This window comes from Macrosteles quadrilineatus, unplaced genomic scaffold, assembly GCF_028750875.1.
Source record: "Macrosteles quadrilineatus isolate MER2022 unplaced genomic scaffold, UCM_ALF_1.0 Scaffold_7__1_contigs__length_78375512, whole genome shotgun sequence".
NCBI lineage: Eukaryota > Metazoa > Arthropoda > Insecta > Hemiptera > Cicadellidae > Macrosteles > Macrosteles quadrilineatus.
The window spans coordinates 4,690,421-4,708,087 of NW_026542600.1; the positions used below are offsets into that span (position 1 = coordinate 4,690,421).

At 34.2% G+C, this 17,667-nt stretch overlaps 1 protein-coding gene across 1 annotated transcript; it reads left to right on the forward strand.

Moving 5' to 3' along the window:
* Window positions 1–3,136: 3,136 nt before the first annotated feature.
* On the forward strand, window positions 3,137–11,985 carry LOC128998314 (39S ribosomal protein L32, mitochondrial-like). Its single transcript, XM_054424402.1, has 4 exons — window positions 3,137–3,413; window positions 6,099–6,344; window positions 8,096–8,238; window positions 11,624–11,985. Exons 1-4 carry the CDS (start codon window positions 3,323–3,325, stop codon window positions 11,741–11,743), a joined length of 600 nt encoding a protein of 199 aa, XP_054280377.1. The 5' UTR covers window positions 3,137–3,322; the 3' UTR covers window positions 11,744–11,985.
* The last annotated feature ends 5,682 nt before the right edge of the window (window positions 11,986–17,667 follow it).

Sequence of the window (17,667 nt, forward strand, 5' to 3'; positions counted from 1 at the left end):
CTGTTATGAACCTCCGATCAGCTATCATTTTGTTCCCAGTCGAGTCGGCTGCTGCAGCAACGCCTTCCAGCTGACTACAGTAGTTGGGCAATACTCTTTATCATGAAGCTCAACTACAGGAGAACGACTTATATTATACAAACTACCAGCTGACAAAACATACTTCTATGTCCATTTAGGTTCGTTAAAGGATTGCATATTTATGTAATCTAAAAAAGAAATGTCTACTCTAACAGTATCAGCGGTTTTGTTTAATGGGAATACGTATTTACTTATGTAACAAATCCAAACAAAAACTTACACATTATATTTTTATAATTATAAATAACACCTTGCCCCATCAAATTAATTATCCTAGGTAGACACCAGAGAAGTAATATAAATACTATATTACTATAATATAAATTTATATTACGTTTATATGGGTACACTACTATAGTATTGGGCAAATAGAGTCCATCTTTAAATGTGACAGCAAAATCTAATCATTAGTCAGATTTTCAGACCTGACGAAGTCATTGGACAAACACATTATACAAACACATAACAGAAATAGAAATAATGAGTAAATATTTAAATAAAAAAAAACTGGCCAGTGCTTTAGCCTCTTAACTTTGAAAGCCATTTGATATCGGCGTCCGTGTTGCGCGTGAAAGCACTGGCCAGTTTTTTTTATGTAAATGTTTACTCATTATTTCTATTTCTGTTATGTGTGTTTTATAGTGTTACGAGACGCCTAAGGCCCTTGATACGGTGGCTCATGATCTCCTTGTGGATAAGCCTTCTTGCTATAACCTTGATGCTGTGTATAAGTTTTTTCAATCTTATCTTAGTGACAGATGGAAAAAAGTCTATCTAAACGGCACGTTTTCTAGTCCGGTTCGAGGTTCGAGTGCCTCACCGAGTGCCCCAAAAAGCTCTGTGCTCTTGAGACCTACTCTGTTTAAACTTTATAATGACCTTGTAACCTTGTAATATTAATGATTTATCCGTAAAGAGCTTTAATTTTGCTAATGACTTGGCCTGGTGTGTATGGGAAAACTCTTTGATTCGTATCCAAATTGTGGCTCTTGCTTTAAACTCGTAAAAGGTAATGGTAATGGTATTTTTTGTGGCGGATTTTGCCGAAAATGGAATCATATCGCCAGTGTTATTGTAAATAAAAATGATTATGACCTATTGTGTCAGTTGGAAGATCGCTGCAAGTGGTTTTGTGAGTCATGCAAATCTAACCTATAAAACGACTACAGAAACGTTTGTAACATCGACGAGTTTCTGAATTAAAACTCCATCGTGGAAAACTAGGCCTCTCTTGTCAAGGGAGTTGTTGACGATGACTCGAAGCTTAATAAGCTCGATGGTTAATGGACTCATAGAGGCTGGCTTCTGATTCCGATTCAAATCAGATTTCTGGATCTGATGTAACCGAAGTCGTGCATTAATTCGGCGTCTAGCCTAGGCCTAGTAAAATCTAAGACAGTGGATACTATGTAACTAAATCCCACAACAAAAGCCTTGCAAAAAGTGGTAAGACTGATCTCAGTCTCAAGGCCAACTTTAGCCTTTATTGCAGACTTTAGAAGTAAAGTATAACCTCATTAGGCTCATTGTGGGAGGTGATTTTAACATTGAAGTGCTGGATGTTGAAAATCCTAGGACTGTGTGGTTTTGTGAATGTTTAAACTCCTCATAAATAAATTTGCCAAATTTTATCAACATATATCCATAAACAAGTAAACTACAACAGTGAAATTTCATATTACACATATTTTTAATTTACTCCGTGACCGTTAGGTATACAACAGCGCTTCAATATACTAAGTTGGGCGTAGACACAAGAAAAAAATTATTTCTTTTTTTAAGCTATACAAAATGGTTTAAAAAGAAATTGCTAAATCTTTTGTTTTTAGGGTCAAAAATGAGAAAACCCCATTTTTACCCCATATATAAAACACCCTATAAACCCCTGTTCCCATGGTCCGATTATGCTGGTTCGCGAACTCGCTCGAATAAACGTAGGCTTACACGTTAGTACAAATTCGTCAAAATTGGATAATTTTTGCTCGAGTTATCACGCTAACGGACATATGTATATTATATTAATTTGAACGGGTGGTGTTTTTTCCTCTCTGGGGACCTCAAAACGAAAAAGTAAATCGGCCCCGATTCTAGGTCTTACCATGACACATACAGTATAATAGCTTATTCCCTATATGGGAAATTCGCTAAAACCATTAATTCAAAAACTAGGGCGAAAATTCCAACAAACCACTACGCCAGCTCGCTCCCCATTTTATGCGAGTACAGGCAACACCTTCCTAAACACGGATGGTGCATAATATTTTCCATACTACCAGCATCAAATATACAGTGAATTGAAACACAATCCACACGTACAATATCATATCACTCTGCTTTAATTAACACCATTTTGACATATATTCCTTTTTTAAATATTTGTTTACATAGTTTTATTTTACATTTCTTATTATTCTATGGATCGAAATTAAATAGCACAACAGCAATTAGATATCAAGGCTTCCTGCAACTACTATTCTAGACCAAAATGAGCGATGGTTCAGGCCCCACTACTGTGGCAAAGAAAAGAATGACCTGCCCTTCCTGCCCACTGGGAATTGTGAAGTTGTCAGCAAAAATGATCAAGACATTTAAATCTCGAACATAACAAATTTAATTCCTTCATTCCATCGGTCGGAAGATCTAAAAACAAACACATTACAGTCACTCAAATTTAACATTAATGTTTGTTCAATCCTGGGATTATTCATCCGAGGTCCACCTTTTCGGGTTAGTCCACCTGATCGGCCCAGGCAAGGAAGACTAAACCTCTTCCATCCCTCCCAGATACCCATCTACCTCAAATTTCCTTTTAGAGATCCTTTTCTTTATAGCTAACTAAATATTACAGAACAAATCAGTGTTCACTGTCTACATTTATGTCTGTAAATAACAAAATGAAATGTGTTAATATCATTATCCTAATAAAAATATCAAATAAACAACAAAAAAAACTATGGATAACCACAAAAAGTTAACAGTGGGGCCTCATGACTTTTAATCAAGGCCACCACAATTGTTGTATGTAGAAAAAAACAAAAACTGCAAGGTGAGTTGTCTGCTGGTCTGCTTCCGAGTACCTCCTCAAAATTTGACGTTAACCTCAAAATCAAAATTTTAATGGGAATTGGAAAGGCGTTCCGGTTGAGTGTTAAGTAGTTTCTATTCTAGTTTAGTTTATTTTAGACCTAAACTTGTATGTGTTTCCACTCTTAATTCGCAATAAAAAATTATTACATTCATAATGCTAGCTAGGTCTTTAAATTACATGCGACAGTGCATTTTCAACTTTGAAAGCAATGCGTTAGCTTTACTAGGACTTCAGCGACCTCCAGGTAATAAATCTCAATCCATATTTGGGGTACAGTTTCTTAACTGGGCTATGCTAATATCGATTGAAACTATCGATTCGATTAGTAAACCTTCATGCGACTTTTTCATCATCAGCAAGTTTGGTTGGTTAGGTTAGGTTATAATAGTTTAATTTTATAATAGAGATATTAAAAAATATCGATTATTAATCAATATTTTCAATTCGATAGATTCAATCAATATTAGCATAGCCCAGTTAAAAAACTGTACCCTTAATTGGTTATCTACATGTGAAAAGGGTTCATTCAAATTCAAAGATTGGTAGGTAGTATTATAGGCCTACTTAGGAGGTTATAACCTTAACCTATTGACCTGTTCAATTCCTGCTCTGGACTACGGACGGAAACTACAAGTATTACAAGTAAGTTAGTAATGGACTTCTGTAGAAAGTGATGTGGTAGATAACTTAATTCTTCATCAGGTAAGTTAGGCCTACATTTCCGCAGAGAACCTAGGCTAGATATAATTTTGGATGGAATTTTAATTCAATATAACATAAATATTGGGCTGCACTTTACTTTAGGTCCTACACTCATTCGAATGAAAACATTGATCGATATATCGATTATTCAATATCGGTGTATCTTTTGTTTAGTTAGGTAAGGTTAACATAACCTATATCGACCTAATATCAAAAAATCAATATTTTCATTCGGTTGTTTGTGTAGGACCTAAAGTGAAGTGCAGCCAAATATTGAGTAAAATATTTTATCAGATTTCATTAGGCATTGATTTTCCGTTAGGGCTGTCTGCCTTTTTTTTACAGTGTGCTAGGGTAGACGTTGAGTTAGGCTAGTTTAGTTCTATTTGATTGGGGAAAGAGAAGATGAAAATGGGGTTTTATCCCCGAAACTATAGTCATCCACGACAATATAGGACTGGTTGACGACAGGTTAGTAACCTCATTTTATGTCAATAAATCAATCCTGGAGGCAAATTATCTAGCCTAAATCAAATCAAATCAAATCAAATCTTTATTGTCAGAACATTTTACAATGCATAGCAGTGTAAACTAGTTATAATAAATATAACTAGGCTATAAAACAGTCCACAGATAATCACAGACATTTTTAGTTATACTTTAGGCTACGGTCATTAACATTAAGGAAAAACTCATTTATGTCATATGGACTAATACTAATCAAAAGGTGCTTAACGTTCCTCTTATAACAGTTAAATTCTAAACATTTAGGCTATAATAAGAGGGTAGAGAATTTACAGTTTTTTACCATTTCAACAAAACAATTCAGAGCAATTTTTAACTTAAGTTACACTGGGAAATTCTAAGTGAGTTACAGTCTCTAGTGAAATATTTTTTAACATTTTTATTTGTAGGTATAGTATGTAAATTTCTTTTAATAAACAACAGACATTCAAAAATATGTTCGGCAAAAACTTCAGTGCGTGTGGACGGGTCACTACTAACCGAACTAAAGCATACTTGTACCGGCTATTGGCAGTGCTGAGGTAGGGGTGAGTGAGTAGCAAGACACAAATGTTTTCACAAAAGTACCCCCGCCAACCCCCTCGCCTAGACCCAACCAGATCTGGTCGCGTGCACGGAAACTTTGGCCGAACTGTACATTGCAGGTACAGTGAGTATGTTGAATTTCCTAAACAATGGCTTACTGTGAGTCCTCATGTCAACATTTACTATGTATGTATGTAGCCTTGGTAGTTATTAGTTATTATTACAAATTATGTGTAATTATGTAAATTAACTTAGTTAATTATATGGTAGGCCTGGCCTAGGCTATGTCAAAGGCTTCTAGAAATGCAAATAGGCCTAATGCACGTGTCTCATTGTTGAGCCTCCTGATGTTTTTAAATTTGACATACAAATATTTACTCTGCATCCTTTTGCCGCTTTTTGAAGTAAATAGAATATATGTGTTAACACACAGAACTTTCTAACTTCCATAACTTGTCTTTCTTATTTTATAGTTTAGGCCTACCTAGAATATATTATATTAGGTATTTTTATCAATCATTCTATAGAATTTATGAAATAGGCCTTCACACATAAACATGTACACGAAGAACCACACTTACCTGTAAATGTCACTCTTTTGACTCTGTGGTACTCAACTTATCGCTAAGTCGCATAGCTATATATTTTGACTACAGTATGTCATTGGGGACTACTCCAACTAAAAGTCAAAACATTACTGCTCAATGAAATGAAATGAAATGAATGAAATGAGGTTGTTGTTCTTATGACCCGATCATGCGGGTTCGTGAACTCATTCAAGTTTATTCAGCACTACACATTTATGCCAAATTTCATCAAAATTGGACCAAAATGACTTGAGTTATCATGTTCATGGACATATAAAACGATAACATCAAAATTAAAAAGTAAACCAGTCTTGGATCTAGATCTTTCCTTGCTGTAGGAAAGCTTCTTCTCCTTTTGAAAAAGATCTGAGGGAATAGGCCTAATAATAAGACCTGTCCTATTCTTTAGGGTATATGAATTAAAACTGGTTACATCTTAGTTGAAGCATTAGTTTTAATTTATTTAACGATATTCATTTACAACTATGTATAGCCTACTATGGATAATGATTCTTGACTATTACTATAGAGAAATTCACTAAAAGGTGTGAATGTCTAATGGATAATACTACAGAAACTTAATTTTTCAGATGGATTCAGTGTAGTACCGATTGGCGAATGCTATCCTCAAAACAACACTCAATCTCTGGGTTTGATTCATGACATCCTGAATGACTCTATTCTATGGGCAGTGCCGAAGAAGAGGAGATCAGTTGAAAAGAGGCTAAACAGGAAATATGGATGGCCCGACCAAGTTTGGAAGCCTCTGGTTCCCAAGAAAAATCTTTTAGTGTGCAAAAACTGTGGTAGTAATCATGAAGCTGGCTTTTTATGTCGTAAGTGCATTGATTAAAAATAATCTTAATAAAAAAATATTAGATATGCATAAACCGTACAATTGAACCTGTAAAGGAGGTTTTTATCTGAAGTTGCTGATCATTAGATTGTGTTTGGGCTATATGACATCTTTCCCACTGACTGGATAAAAATTACTCTGTGTACAGTAGCCTAACACCCATAAACTCGGCCGAAATTTAATCACAGAAAAATTAGAACTCTCAAAAATTCAGGGTAAAAATCTGCTCAGTCTGTAGGTTTCCTACACCGGGGGTATTTTACATTAGTGTCTGTTTAATGTTAACTTGTATTTGTTAACACTAAGGCACGTCGCACACTGAATCCACTCAGTTCAGTCCGTTCCACAAATTTCAAAAACCATGTAACGTATTCAAACGTAGAGCCGCACACTGTGTCCGCTTAGTTCGGTCCGCTCCGTCCGTCTCAGCCAGTTTTTGGTAAGCGAGCGTATTGGACGGAAGCGACGGATGGAACGGAGGTGCCGTGCATGTGCACTGCATAGTAAACAGCGGTCAGTCTTGTGCAACTGACCTCGGGAGGTCTGACACATGTTCGTAGTAGGCCTACTGTGTGATATTTATTAACGGAAAGTAAATAAAAGAAACGTCTTATAACACTTAATACATATATTTACGCTTATACTGTTACTCATAAGATGGTAAATATACAAAAAAGATGGTAAGTGGTGATCAATTTCGATGATTGAAGTGTCCAATCGAAATCGATCACCACTTACCATCTTTTTTTGTATACTTGTGAGTAACAGTATAAGCATAAATATATGTTTTAAGTGTTATAAGACGTTTCTTTTATTTACTTTCCGTAAATTTAATAACACGTACAATGCTGATCAAAAGTTATATTTATTAAATATGAGTTTAAGGATTACTACAACATTACAATGAAGGAGGTCGCGTAGGAAGAAATTTCATTGATACATTAAAAATATATTAATACATTGAAAATACATTGCTACTGTGAATCCATAATCGTCTCTTTTTCCTTACAACTTTATCATCCTCTTCTGCAGCTAGTGCTAATGTGATTACAGCAATTCCTTCGTCACTACTGGTGGAACTCATAACAACTAGGAAATCTCAACACAAATAATTTACTTGTGAACTATGTCACTGGCAGTTGGCGCTCAAAAACAACTGAACCGAGCGGACCGAACTGACGCAGTGTGTGGGAAAACTGCCGGAACTGAGCTGACTGACCTGAGCTGAGCTGAGCGGACTGAACTGAGCGGACTTAGTGTTAGGCCTATTCGTAGTTATGATGTCTGACAATATCATATGTAATATAGTTGCCATGTGACAATACAAAGCATGAATCTTAATTGGGCAATCAGATATTTTAGATCACAAAAACAATACTTTGTCTGATTTTGAAAAAGGTATGATATACCTAAATTTAAGAAAATCGTCAATGTCAATGATTACTCGTTAATCAGTCTTGTTCGATATTACCTGTAGATATTGACTAGAGTAGTGTTGAAAGCTAAGTATTGTATCAAACACTACCAAAACTTGCTTTTTAGTAAAGATATTTATTTAGAATCCATGAAACAGAAACTAAACAGAATTATACAGTCCACGGAACTTATTGTAGATGCTCTTTTCTCTACCTCCATCATAGTTCATGCGACCACTGAAAGCTGAAACCAGGGTCTTATTGTGAAGTTACCGAGACAGAATGTAGTTGCTACATTACATTGTTTCTGTTACAGCCACTTGTTATTCCAAAGTCAAAGAAGAGACGGAGGCGATTCACCAAGCAATTGAAGCTGAGCTAGGCTTGAACCCATTGGACAAAGATGTTGTTGTTCTATATCAGGGAGAGAAGGATGGAGTACCAGATGAGTTTCACAAGGTAAATGTCATTATGTTAATTTTTTATAAATTCTAAAACATCAAGTAGAAATACAAACCCCTAGGGCAGCAGTTCCCAAACTTGTTGGCCTGGTGACCCACCACCACCTTGGAATTTTTGGATCATCTTCAAATGGTCCAAAATTTTTTGGTCTAACATTTATATTGCCGTTCGTTTGGTCCAAAATCGTTTGGCCCAACAGTTAAAAATTCGTTCGTTTGGTCCATAATCGTTTTATCCAATTGCATTTGGTCCAAAATCGTTTGGTCCAACAGTTAAAAACTCATTTGTTTGGTCCAAAATCGTTTTATCCAACACTTTAATCCCGGTACGAGTTTGTTTGGTCCAACAGTATAAACTATTGCGTCCCTCACATTGAAGGCGTTCAAATATCTGCCGTCGTAATCAATAATAATATTAATACAATTTTTGCTTTAAACATGCCGACTTTCGATGTTTTAAAGGTTATAGACACCATGTTTTGTAGTATTCAAACCACTAAAGCGTACATAAGCAGACTTAAAACTCAATAGTGTATCATACGGTTGGAAATCTTATAAATTAACAGTTTTTATCACATTTGGCAACCTTCTAATATACAGAGTGTATAGAAATTCAGTAGACCAAAGTGTTTTAAATTTTTATCATACACCTTAATTTTTATTGTTGTATCTAGGTATTTACAATGCAGTGTTTACTATTGACCCTCCATCGTTGTCTATAATTCTTAATCAAATGTTTGAAATAGAATATGAAAATTACATTAATAGCACTCATATTTTCTGGGTGTCCACAATTTCCTGGTAAAATGTTGGTCTAACAGAATTATATATAAGGATCTTATTTTCTTATGTTAAAATTGATGTTCTTCTGTAGGGCCTATAATGTCATGTTTAGCAATATAACGTTCCATTACGAATTTAATTGTATATTCTTGATATTACAGTAACTCTTTCAATGATTTCTTATTGCATTATGCATTATATCTATTGTATCGGTTGGTGTCTGCCTTTTTTACTACTCTTGACTAGATGATATCGTTGGTATTCTTGGGACTATTTCTACTTCAAACTTATCACTTATGATTGTTCCTTCGATGTTTTTTATATTCAGTCTGGTTCCTTTGCACAGCTTGGGTGGACCTAAGTTTCACATTAGTATTATTGGCATTCCTTCTTTTAGTGACAGTAATGTGGTTGGTTTAGTTTATGAAAAATTGCGAGGCATTTGTATATCTGAGATAGCACGCACAATTATTTTTCACAATTTATATTACATTGTGTGGGTATAGAACAAAGGATAACAATATTAAAGAATTACCATCCCTTTCATTGTTTATAATAGTGCGATTATAAACATACCAAACTTAACACTAACTTGGCTTTTGGAATCAATAGGGTACATACATACATAAATAAATACATACCTCCTCTATTATAATTATAGTTAGTTAAGATAATACCATTGACAATACGCCACAACAAATACAAACTCTTTTCTTTTCAATAATTTATTCTTGGTTCTCATGGGGAATAAACATAACATTTTGGGAAGTTTTACAAAAAGGATATATCTTCACTAAAAATTCACGTTATATATTTGTATTATTAACTACATGATTGTTACAAATACCATGACAAACACACAACAATCATAGATTGAATTTAATATACAGACAAATTAAATAAACCATCTGTTTAACATTAAATGCTAACTCAAAGCAAAGTCAATGTTTATCCACAAATCTAGGGAATTAAAACGCGTTGTTTTAAGATTGACTGGGGATAAAAAGTAAACAGGACACAAGCACATAATATATAAATAAATATATGTATATGTACGTGTATATAAATGCAAATATCAATTATTTAGAAACATAACACAAAACAACAAATGGGCCTCGGAAGGCAGGCGGTTGGGTTGACGATGTGACTGCAATTATTTGAACGCCTTCAATGTGAGGGACGCAATAGTTCATACTGTTGGACCAAACGAACTCGTATTAGAGTGTTGGACCAAACAAACTGTTTTACAACTGTTGGACCAAACGATTTTGGACCAAATGAAATACTCCCCAACTGGAGGATAAAACGATTTTGGACCAAATGAAATACTCCCCAACTGGAGGATAAAACGATTTTGGACCAAATGAAATACTCCCGAATTTTTCTCGCGACTCTTAGAGTACACGATGTTTTTCACGTGTCCTGTAAGAAAAATCACTTGAAATTAGGCCAAAGTCTGGACTTCTAAGGCAAGACTGTCTTACCTTTGCAAAATTGTTACCTCCGATACAGGTGGTCTTTCTAAAGTCTTCAGTTTTAGTACTGATCCTGTTTCTACGAACTGTTTCTCCAACAATTGATGTTGTTTTTATGAAATGGCTTTGTTAAATAATTTTCTAAAAGTCCTTTGAACTAAAAATCTGACCTTAATTCACTTAACAATAGCATACAATAGCACTTGACCTTCTTTTGATCAGAAAACATGTTTTAGATAAAAATTAAAAATGTTGACTTTTGAGTAACAGCAAAGTGTCATGGACAACAATTAAATAGGCTAGATGTTTCCAAGACACTGTTACAAAACTATTAAAGCCAAAGAATTCAGTTGTACCAACCTAATTTTTCTACCTCACCTGTTCATTTTGGTCTAAAGACATTATTTAGGAAAACCCTGTATTAGAGCATTATTCACACCCAAAAAGTCCGAAAACTATTAGTATTTTAGTATTTAACATTTCTAATTTGAAACCAAAATAAGTTATTACGTTATAGAGTGAGTATTCTGAAAATATTTTAATGTACAGCTTAATGTTACAGCTTCGAGTCCTTAAAAATTTGTTTAGGCTACAGTATTTTTATTTTTAATAGGTAAAAATATGAGCCTTCATAAAGCCTAAATAAGGTAAATATATTTACCTTACGGACAAAATAGATGAAAATGCACATAAATAAACACATAACACATATACAATTCTCAGAGCTACAACTCAATCTTCAACAGTAGAGTCTTTTAAGTTTTTGTAGGTTGGCCTACAACATTACAGATATTATCAATCTACCAAACATATTTTTAGTGCACAACAATTTTTCATTAGTGGTTGGTTACATATTCAAGTGATTTAAAAACTAAGTTTGTATAAAAATCCAAAATAAACTATTGTTGTATTGTTCCATGGATGTACAATACATTGACAGTTAACTATTTTTTATTGTGATACTAGTACATACCTCTGGTTGAGAAATACCGGTATATTGAATTGAGCTAATGGTATCATCATATGATATTACTAAATCATTCACCAACTTCACATAACAGAAGTTAAGTAAGCTAAGTATAAAATCCACGTCATTGTAATTAAATTTTTGTTTTTTTATTTTAGGGGAAAAGAATCATTGAAATGAAAAAGGAACGTCCTCCTTGGTTCAGTAAAAATTTGCTTGAAAAGACCACCAAAGGCCTCGCCACCACTACAAGCGTGAAACCCACGGATTTGGCGTAGTTATACAGTTAGTTTAGATAGATTATGTTGCATTATTGTTGTTTTCGGTAATGATGATTTGGGAGCGAGCTGGTTTAGTGGTAGAGTGCGGAACTTTGGTCACCGAGGAAGTGATATTGCCGCGACCCCTTCTACACCTAGCCTGAAGTAATGGGAAAATTCCAGGCTACAAGCTAGAATAATAAAAATTATACATTTATAAATACATGCAGATTATCATTGTGAAAAAAACTATCTATTGTTTATCCTTTTCATTTAGTTTTTAAATTTTAATTTGTTGATAACTTTTAACACACTAAATTTGCAACTCAAGATTCATATAAAATTCTAGATGAAAAAAATAAACATATTGTTTTTGAAATGGGATTGAAGGAAGAAGAATGACAAAAGACAAAATATTTCAAGGACCAAGCTAAAATAAAGAATCTTGACCTGGGAGAAAGTTAGAAGCAGGAAGAGAAGGATCTCCCAACTTCTGTTGGTGTAGTTCTTATGACAAGCTGTGGAAGACTGGGGTTCTATTTTAACTTGGGAATCTGCACATAGGGGTAGTTTTGGATTCAGATCAGAAAGTAACAGAGATATTGCATTGGCGCCGATTAGGGCGTTGCTATCACCACCATCTTAGTTTTAGAATATTCCTACACTCAGTACGAATCCAGCTATGCTATCTCTTGCACTTTGTCTGCAGTGGAGTGTCATTGTAAAAACCCCCAGTTGTGAGGTGGGCTCTGTCATCAGATTTTGTGTGCGAATTGAAAATTTTTTTCTAGATTTGTGCTGTTTACGGGAAAGGAGTGATGGAAAGAGATTGAGGCTGTTTGTGAACTTAACAACTATCTGAACAAATGTTAAAGATTATGATCACAGTGTTAGGCCTAGTCTTAGTGGCTTTTGAACTAGTAGGGAAAGTCAAAGACAAAATCTGTGAAAATTCCCGTTTCACATTAAGGAAGTTGTGGAACATTTTCTCAAAATTTTACACAGTTTAGTACATATAATTATGCAATACACTTGGTGACCACAGATTTTGTGTCCAGTAGGTTCCTAAGATCTTAACAGACAATCACAAAAAACAGAGACTTGCACTGAGATTCCTGGAATACTGGCAAAAGTGAAAACCGAGTTTTAAGCCATTTTGAAAGTTACTGCACGATCTCTCACTCGGCCTTCACTCATTACTCCTTTGCTGTAAAAATCCCAAACCTGGTGATAATTTTTACTTTCTCCCTATACATAGTATATGGAGAAAGTATCATATTCTTTAAAATTTTTGAGTTTTGAGTGGATATATCCGTATAGGTCCCCCTGAACCCAAAAAAGTGGCTTGGATGTGTACAGAGCTACCACCAGAGCTTGGGCCACACCCGTAGTCCAATTTCAATGGAATTTGGTATGTAGATACTAATCAATTATTATCATTTTTCAAAATTTTTATTTTTAATGATAATTTTCCCATAAAATAACGAGAAATTGGATTTTCTCAAAATTGGCCCGAACAATGTTGATACAAATTTACTAATTTAGTATGTTATATTCCTTTAAATTCTGAACAAAATGGTACAGATCCCATTTCCACAAAAATTATGGTTTCAAAATTATTGTAACTCATGTTATTTTCCCATAAAATAACAAAAAATCAGATTTTAGAAAAAAAATAGTTTTGATTAAAATTAATGTGTTATGGTCCTTAGAATTCTAAACAAAATAGTGCAACCCCCCCATTGCTGTAGCAATCACGGTTAAAAAGTTATTGCAACTTTTATGATTTTAACCTATAAAATATCATAGTTACTCCCACCGCTTGCCCACGATAAAGGTTGTTGACAAGGGAGAAAGTATGTGTCAGATTGCTGATACCGTTTATTAATATTGTGTAAATTTCTGCAAACTAAAATCACAGAGCCCACCTCACAAATGGCAGTACGAGTACAGTACAACGAATGACTACACTCATCTGCAGACAAAGTACCAAAGATATGTTGCACATGCTCCAATGCGAATCATGTGTTACATTGTGGATGGCCCTCTTAACACATTCTCTACGGATATAAAAATTCTTTCACCACAGACCAGCGTCAACTATGGTTGAAGTTTTTAAGGGTTATTTATATTACGATTTATATAACAGTCTTGGTTGTTAGTTGTAGGTCTAATGGAATAGCCCCTAAATATGCTGTTGCCATGGTTTCCTTCCTTATAGGTGATTTTTTTCCATACAACTAACAGCATTTCTTTTTTAGATATAAATATCTAGAGGTCTTGATTCCTTAGTTGACTCAGCCCTCTTCAAGTGCTTTGGCGTGTGTTTGTTTATTATAACATTTTTTGTGTTTTATGTCATGGATAAAGATTGACATACTTCTAATGGATAACGACATCAAAACAGAACGAAATAAGTGATGGATTGATGTCAACTATACTTGTCATAAAACTTATAAAAACAAAATACATGATTGAATTTATTATTGCAAATTTAATGTAAATAAATATTATTTAGACCCTAATTGATCAGAAAAACTAATTGAAAAAAACTGGTCTGTGGGTACGTTTAGTTCGATAAGCTTGGTCCAAAAGGGAAATATGACCTGCAAGTTAGAAAAAGGACTTGGGAAAGTCTGACGTCAAATATTGTTGTCAAATATTGTCAAACTTTCATTGTTTTATTAAAACAGTTCTTGTTTTGTCCATCAGATGCACAGTTCAGGCGGAATTCAATGTTTTATAACAGATGCTAGACCATAAATTACAACGTCATGTTAGCCGATAAGTTAGTATAAGCAAACGGGTTACACTACTGGATCAAGTAGCCAGTCATATTTCTCTACATCTGATGTATTGTTACATTGTGGTTTTTTGTGGGAAATAAACTTCATTATTCATTTATTCATATCGGTGATGGGTAGTGAATGTGAATAATTATTTTAAAACTGAAATAAATCAAACTGGTATTATGTTTTTTGTGTAAAAACTAATAAGAAACGGATGACAAACATAGATACTTGGTAGGGTTGGTCGGATCACAAAATTTCAGCAAATTTTATGTGAAAAAATGTATATATGTGTTATTCTTAGTTTGTTGGCTACTCATCACTAAATTAGAACTAAACACAATTTAATTAAACAATTTGGAGGTATATTTTGAGTTTTCATCAAAACCCATCTTCAGCTCAAAGATGGGTTTTGATTAAAACTCGAAATATTCCTCCACATTCTTTAAGTAAATTGTGAATAATTTTAATTTAGTGATGAGTAGCCAACAAACTAAGAATAACATTGAAAATGCCATCACGAAAAAAACATACCGGAATGAATTAATATATATATATTTATATATTAGTGCTGGCATTACATTTGATTTGGGATTCTATTGGGACTGGATTCGTTCCCACTGGCAAATGTGGTTATGATGTCTTGGGAAACTATAATATATCCAGTGCCAATAAAATCCCAAATCATTTTTGTTCACCCATTGTTGGTTATTACTTAAAGAACTTTGCTACAAAGACTAGGAGAATTGATTCTGTTTATCATCATTATTGCCATCTGCAATGATTTTCACTCAAGATAAAAAAAAACAAGAGGCTAAGTTTCCCGTGGGAAGAAAATCCCGTCCCAAAAATGAGGAAACAAAGAAACATTTTGTCTTGTCCCAATTTAATGATACAATACCATCCATCCTTAGATAGCATTGATTTGTATGTGTGCTGTGTGATTTGGGTTTATTCTTATTTAGAATTTGTTTTCAATTCTTAATGTAAGTGAAAACACCTTCTTAAATAAGTTTAAAATGAGCGATTCCAAATAAAATGTGGTGCCCTGGATGTGATTAACCTTTCAAAATATTAGCCATATATTTTGGCAAATTAAAGTCAAAATTAAAGGCAAAATATTAGCCACTCTAAATAATGCAATCAACGAAACTTAAACTTTCAACCACTTAAGTGAGTATAACTCATCAAAACAACTGAAAGCTGTACTTGACATTTGCTAGGAGTCTACTACGTTTGGGCTTAGGGTTGGACGGGTGTTACTACGGTAAACCATCAGGTCTTTTGAGCTGAAGACAACACAACTGTCTGTTAAAGAGGAAAACAAACAATAAAGACTCAGGTGGAATTTGACTAGTTGGGTGAATTGTTTGGGAGTTACACTTTTAACAAGTTTTTTGTATGAATTCGGACTTAAATACTCGCAATATAAAGGAGAGGCATGATAAAGGTAGTAACTTGATAATAGTTATATTTAAATCATTAATAATTTTACCTTCGACCGTTTTTTTAAGTAGCCGTTTCAGTTCAGTTCTTAGAATTGAAAATATTCACATAACAGCATTTTTTTACTTACATAACAGCATAGTTTTATTTAACAACACGGGTAACGGACCAATGAGGTTCAAGGATTGAGAGAGAAGAAGTAAAAATGTAATGCTTCAAACTTCAGCTAATCAGCTGTTTACCAATTTAATTGTTAACAAATGGTGCAATTAATTAGTGATTGGTACAATGAGTCATCGGTTGCATCAATGTCAGTGGTAATGTGAGGTTATAAACGAAACATAACCTCTCTCAGATGTTTCGAGTAGTGATTATTAGTAATTTAAAACTGGTTGTAGGTAAAGTAGTGTACCCAACTCGCATACATAGTGTTAACGACACTACAACATTTTAACTTGCTGATTGAAAATTACATTACAGGGTTGTTGTTTACCAAGTCCTTTGCAGTGGCCGTTCTAGGACCTTGTCAAGGGAGGGATACCCAGTGCTTGGGGGTATGTAAGAAATGAGGGGGAAAAATTTGGTTTTTTTAAAGCTGTTTGGTGACTTTCTAAAGCTACTTTTAACACCTAATTAGTAATAATGTATAAAAAAATGTCTGTTTATATGACAAAGTTTGTGTTTAACTTTTTTCCAGGGTCCAAAAGCCCCCCCCCCCACCCGAGAACCGTCACTGTCCCTATGTATTATGTAGGCTCCAGTAAGTAAGCAGCCAGGATTGGTCGAGTCACGCCACAGATATGACATTATTTCATGGGGAGGGAGCAGCTATTAACATGGTTTCTGGACTTACCTATCTACTCAGAGATACACCGAATGAGGCTCCTCAGGACTTACTGGCATCATTTGTTGGTAAACAGAATTACACCATTTTCAGCCCTTTAGTATAAACTTTAGCGTAATCTTCAGTCAACTTACGATGAATGTCAGCATCGGATATATGTTTCTTGTAGTCAAAAATGTATTTCTGACTATATTTCACATGCGGGTAAAGATTCAATTGTATAAAATTGTAGTAAAACAATTTTACTACAGTGAAATGTCAGCTACAGAGCTGCAAATGGTGTCATTCTGTTGACAAAAGATGCCAGTAAGTGGCGAGGTACCTTATTGCAGTGTACTCTCAAACTACAGAGCTATACACAAAAATATCCCCCGTAAAATGAACGACCTGTAGATAAAAAAATTGTAAATATATCAATTGAGTGACTAATAAGATGAGGATGAAATAAACCAAGCTTATTTTGCTTATGTGCAATATTTGACTCCCTTTAAAAATATTCGCTGGTGCAGGGATTATCTGTTTGCTGTTAGCCACTCTGGAACCTTTGAACGTAATTCAAACATAAATTTTAAAAGTACTCCACTGAGGATCAATTTGTCAATGTTGTCAGGATCAATTTTACCACAGATATTTGTTCAACCAACCACATATTTTAAAACTCACGTGATTTTAACAACAGTTGCACATCAGCATTTCACAAGATGGACAAATTTGGAACATCATGACCTCAGCTACATACTGTAAATCACTAATCAGTAATTACTAAAAAAAAAAAAAAAAAACGGTAACAATATTCATTAAGTGTTTATTTGACCTATTATGTTTTAATTTTGATTTGAAGCCAAAACAGGAGAAGGAGGATA

Bases quoted from the DNA above. Each gene is read 5' to 3' on its own strand.
- LOC128998314 (XM_054424402.1), top strand. From the start codon at position 3,323: ATGCTAGCTAGGTCTTTAAATTACATGCGACAGTGCATTTTCAACTTT. The intron at 3,414-6,098 runs GTAATAAATCTC...TTAATTTTTCAG, and splicing joins AGGACTTCAGCGACCTCCAG to ATGGATTCAGTGTAGTACCG. The intron at 6,345-8,095 runs GTAAGTGCATTG...TTTCTGTTACAG, and splicing joins TGAAGCTGGCTTTTTATGTC to CCACTTGTTATTCCAAAGTC.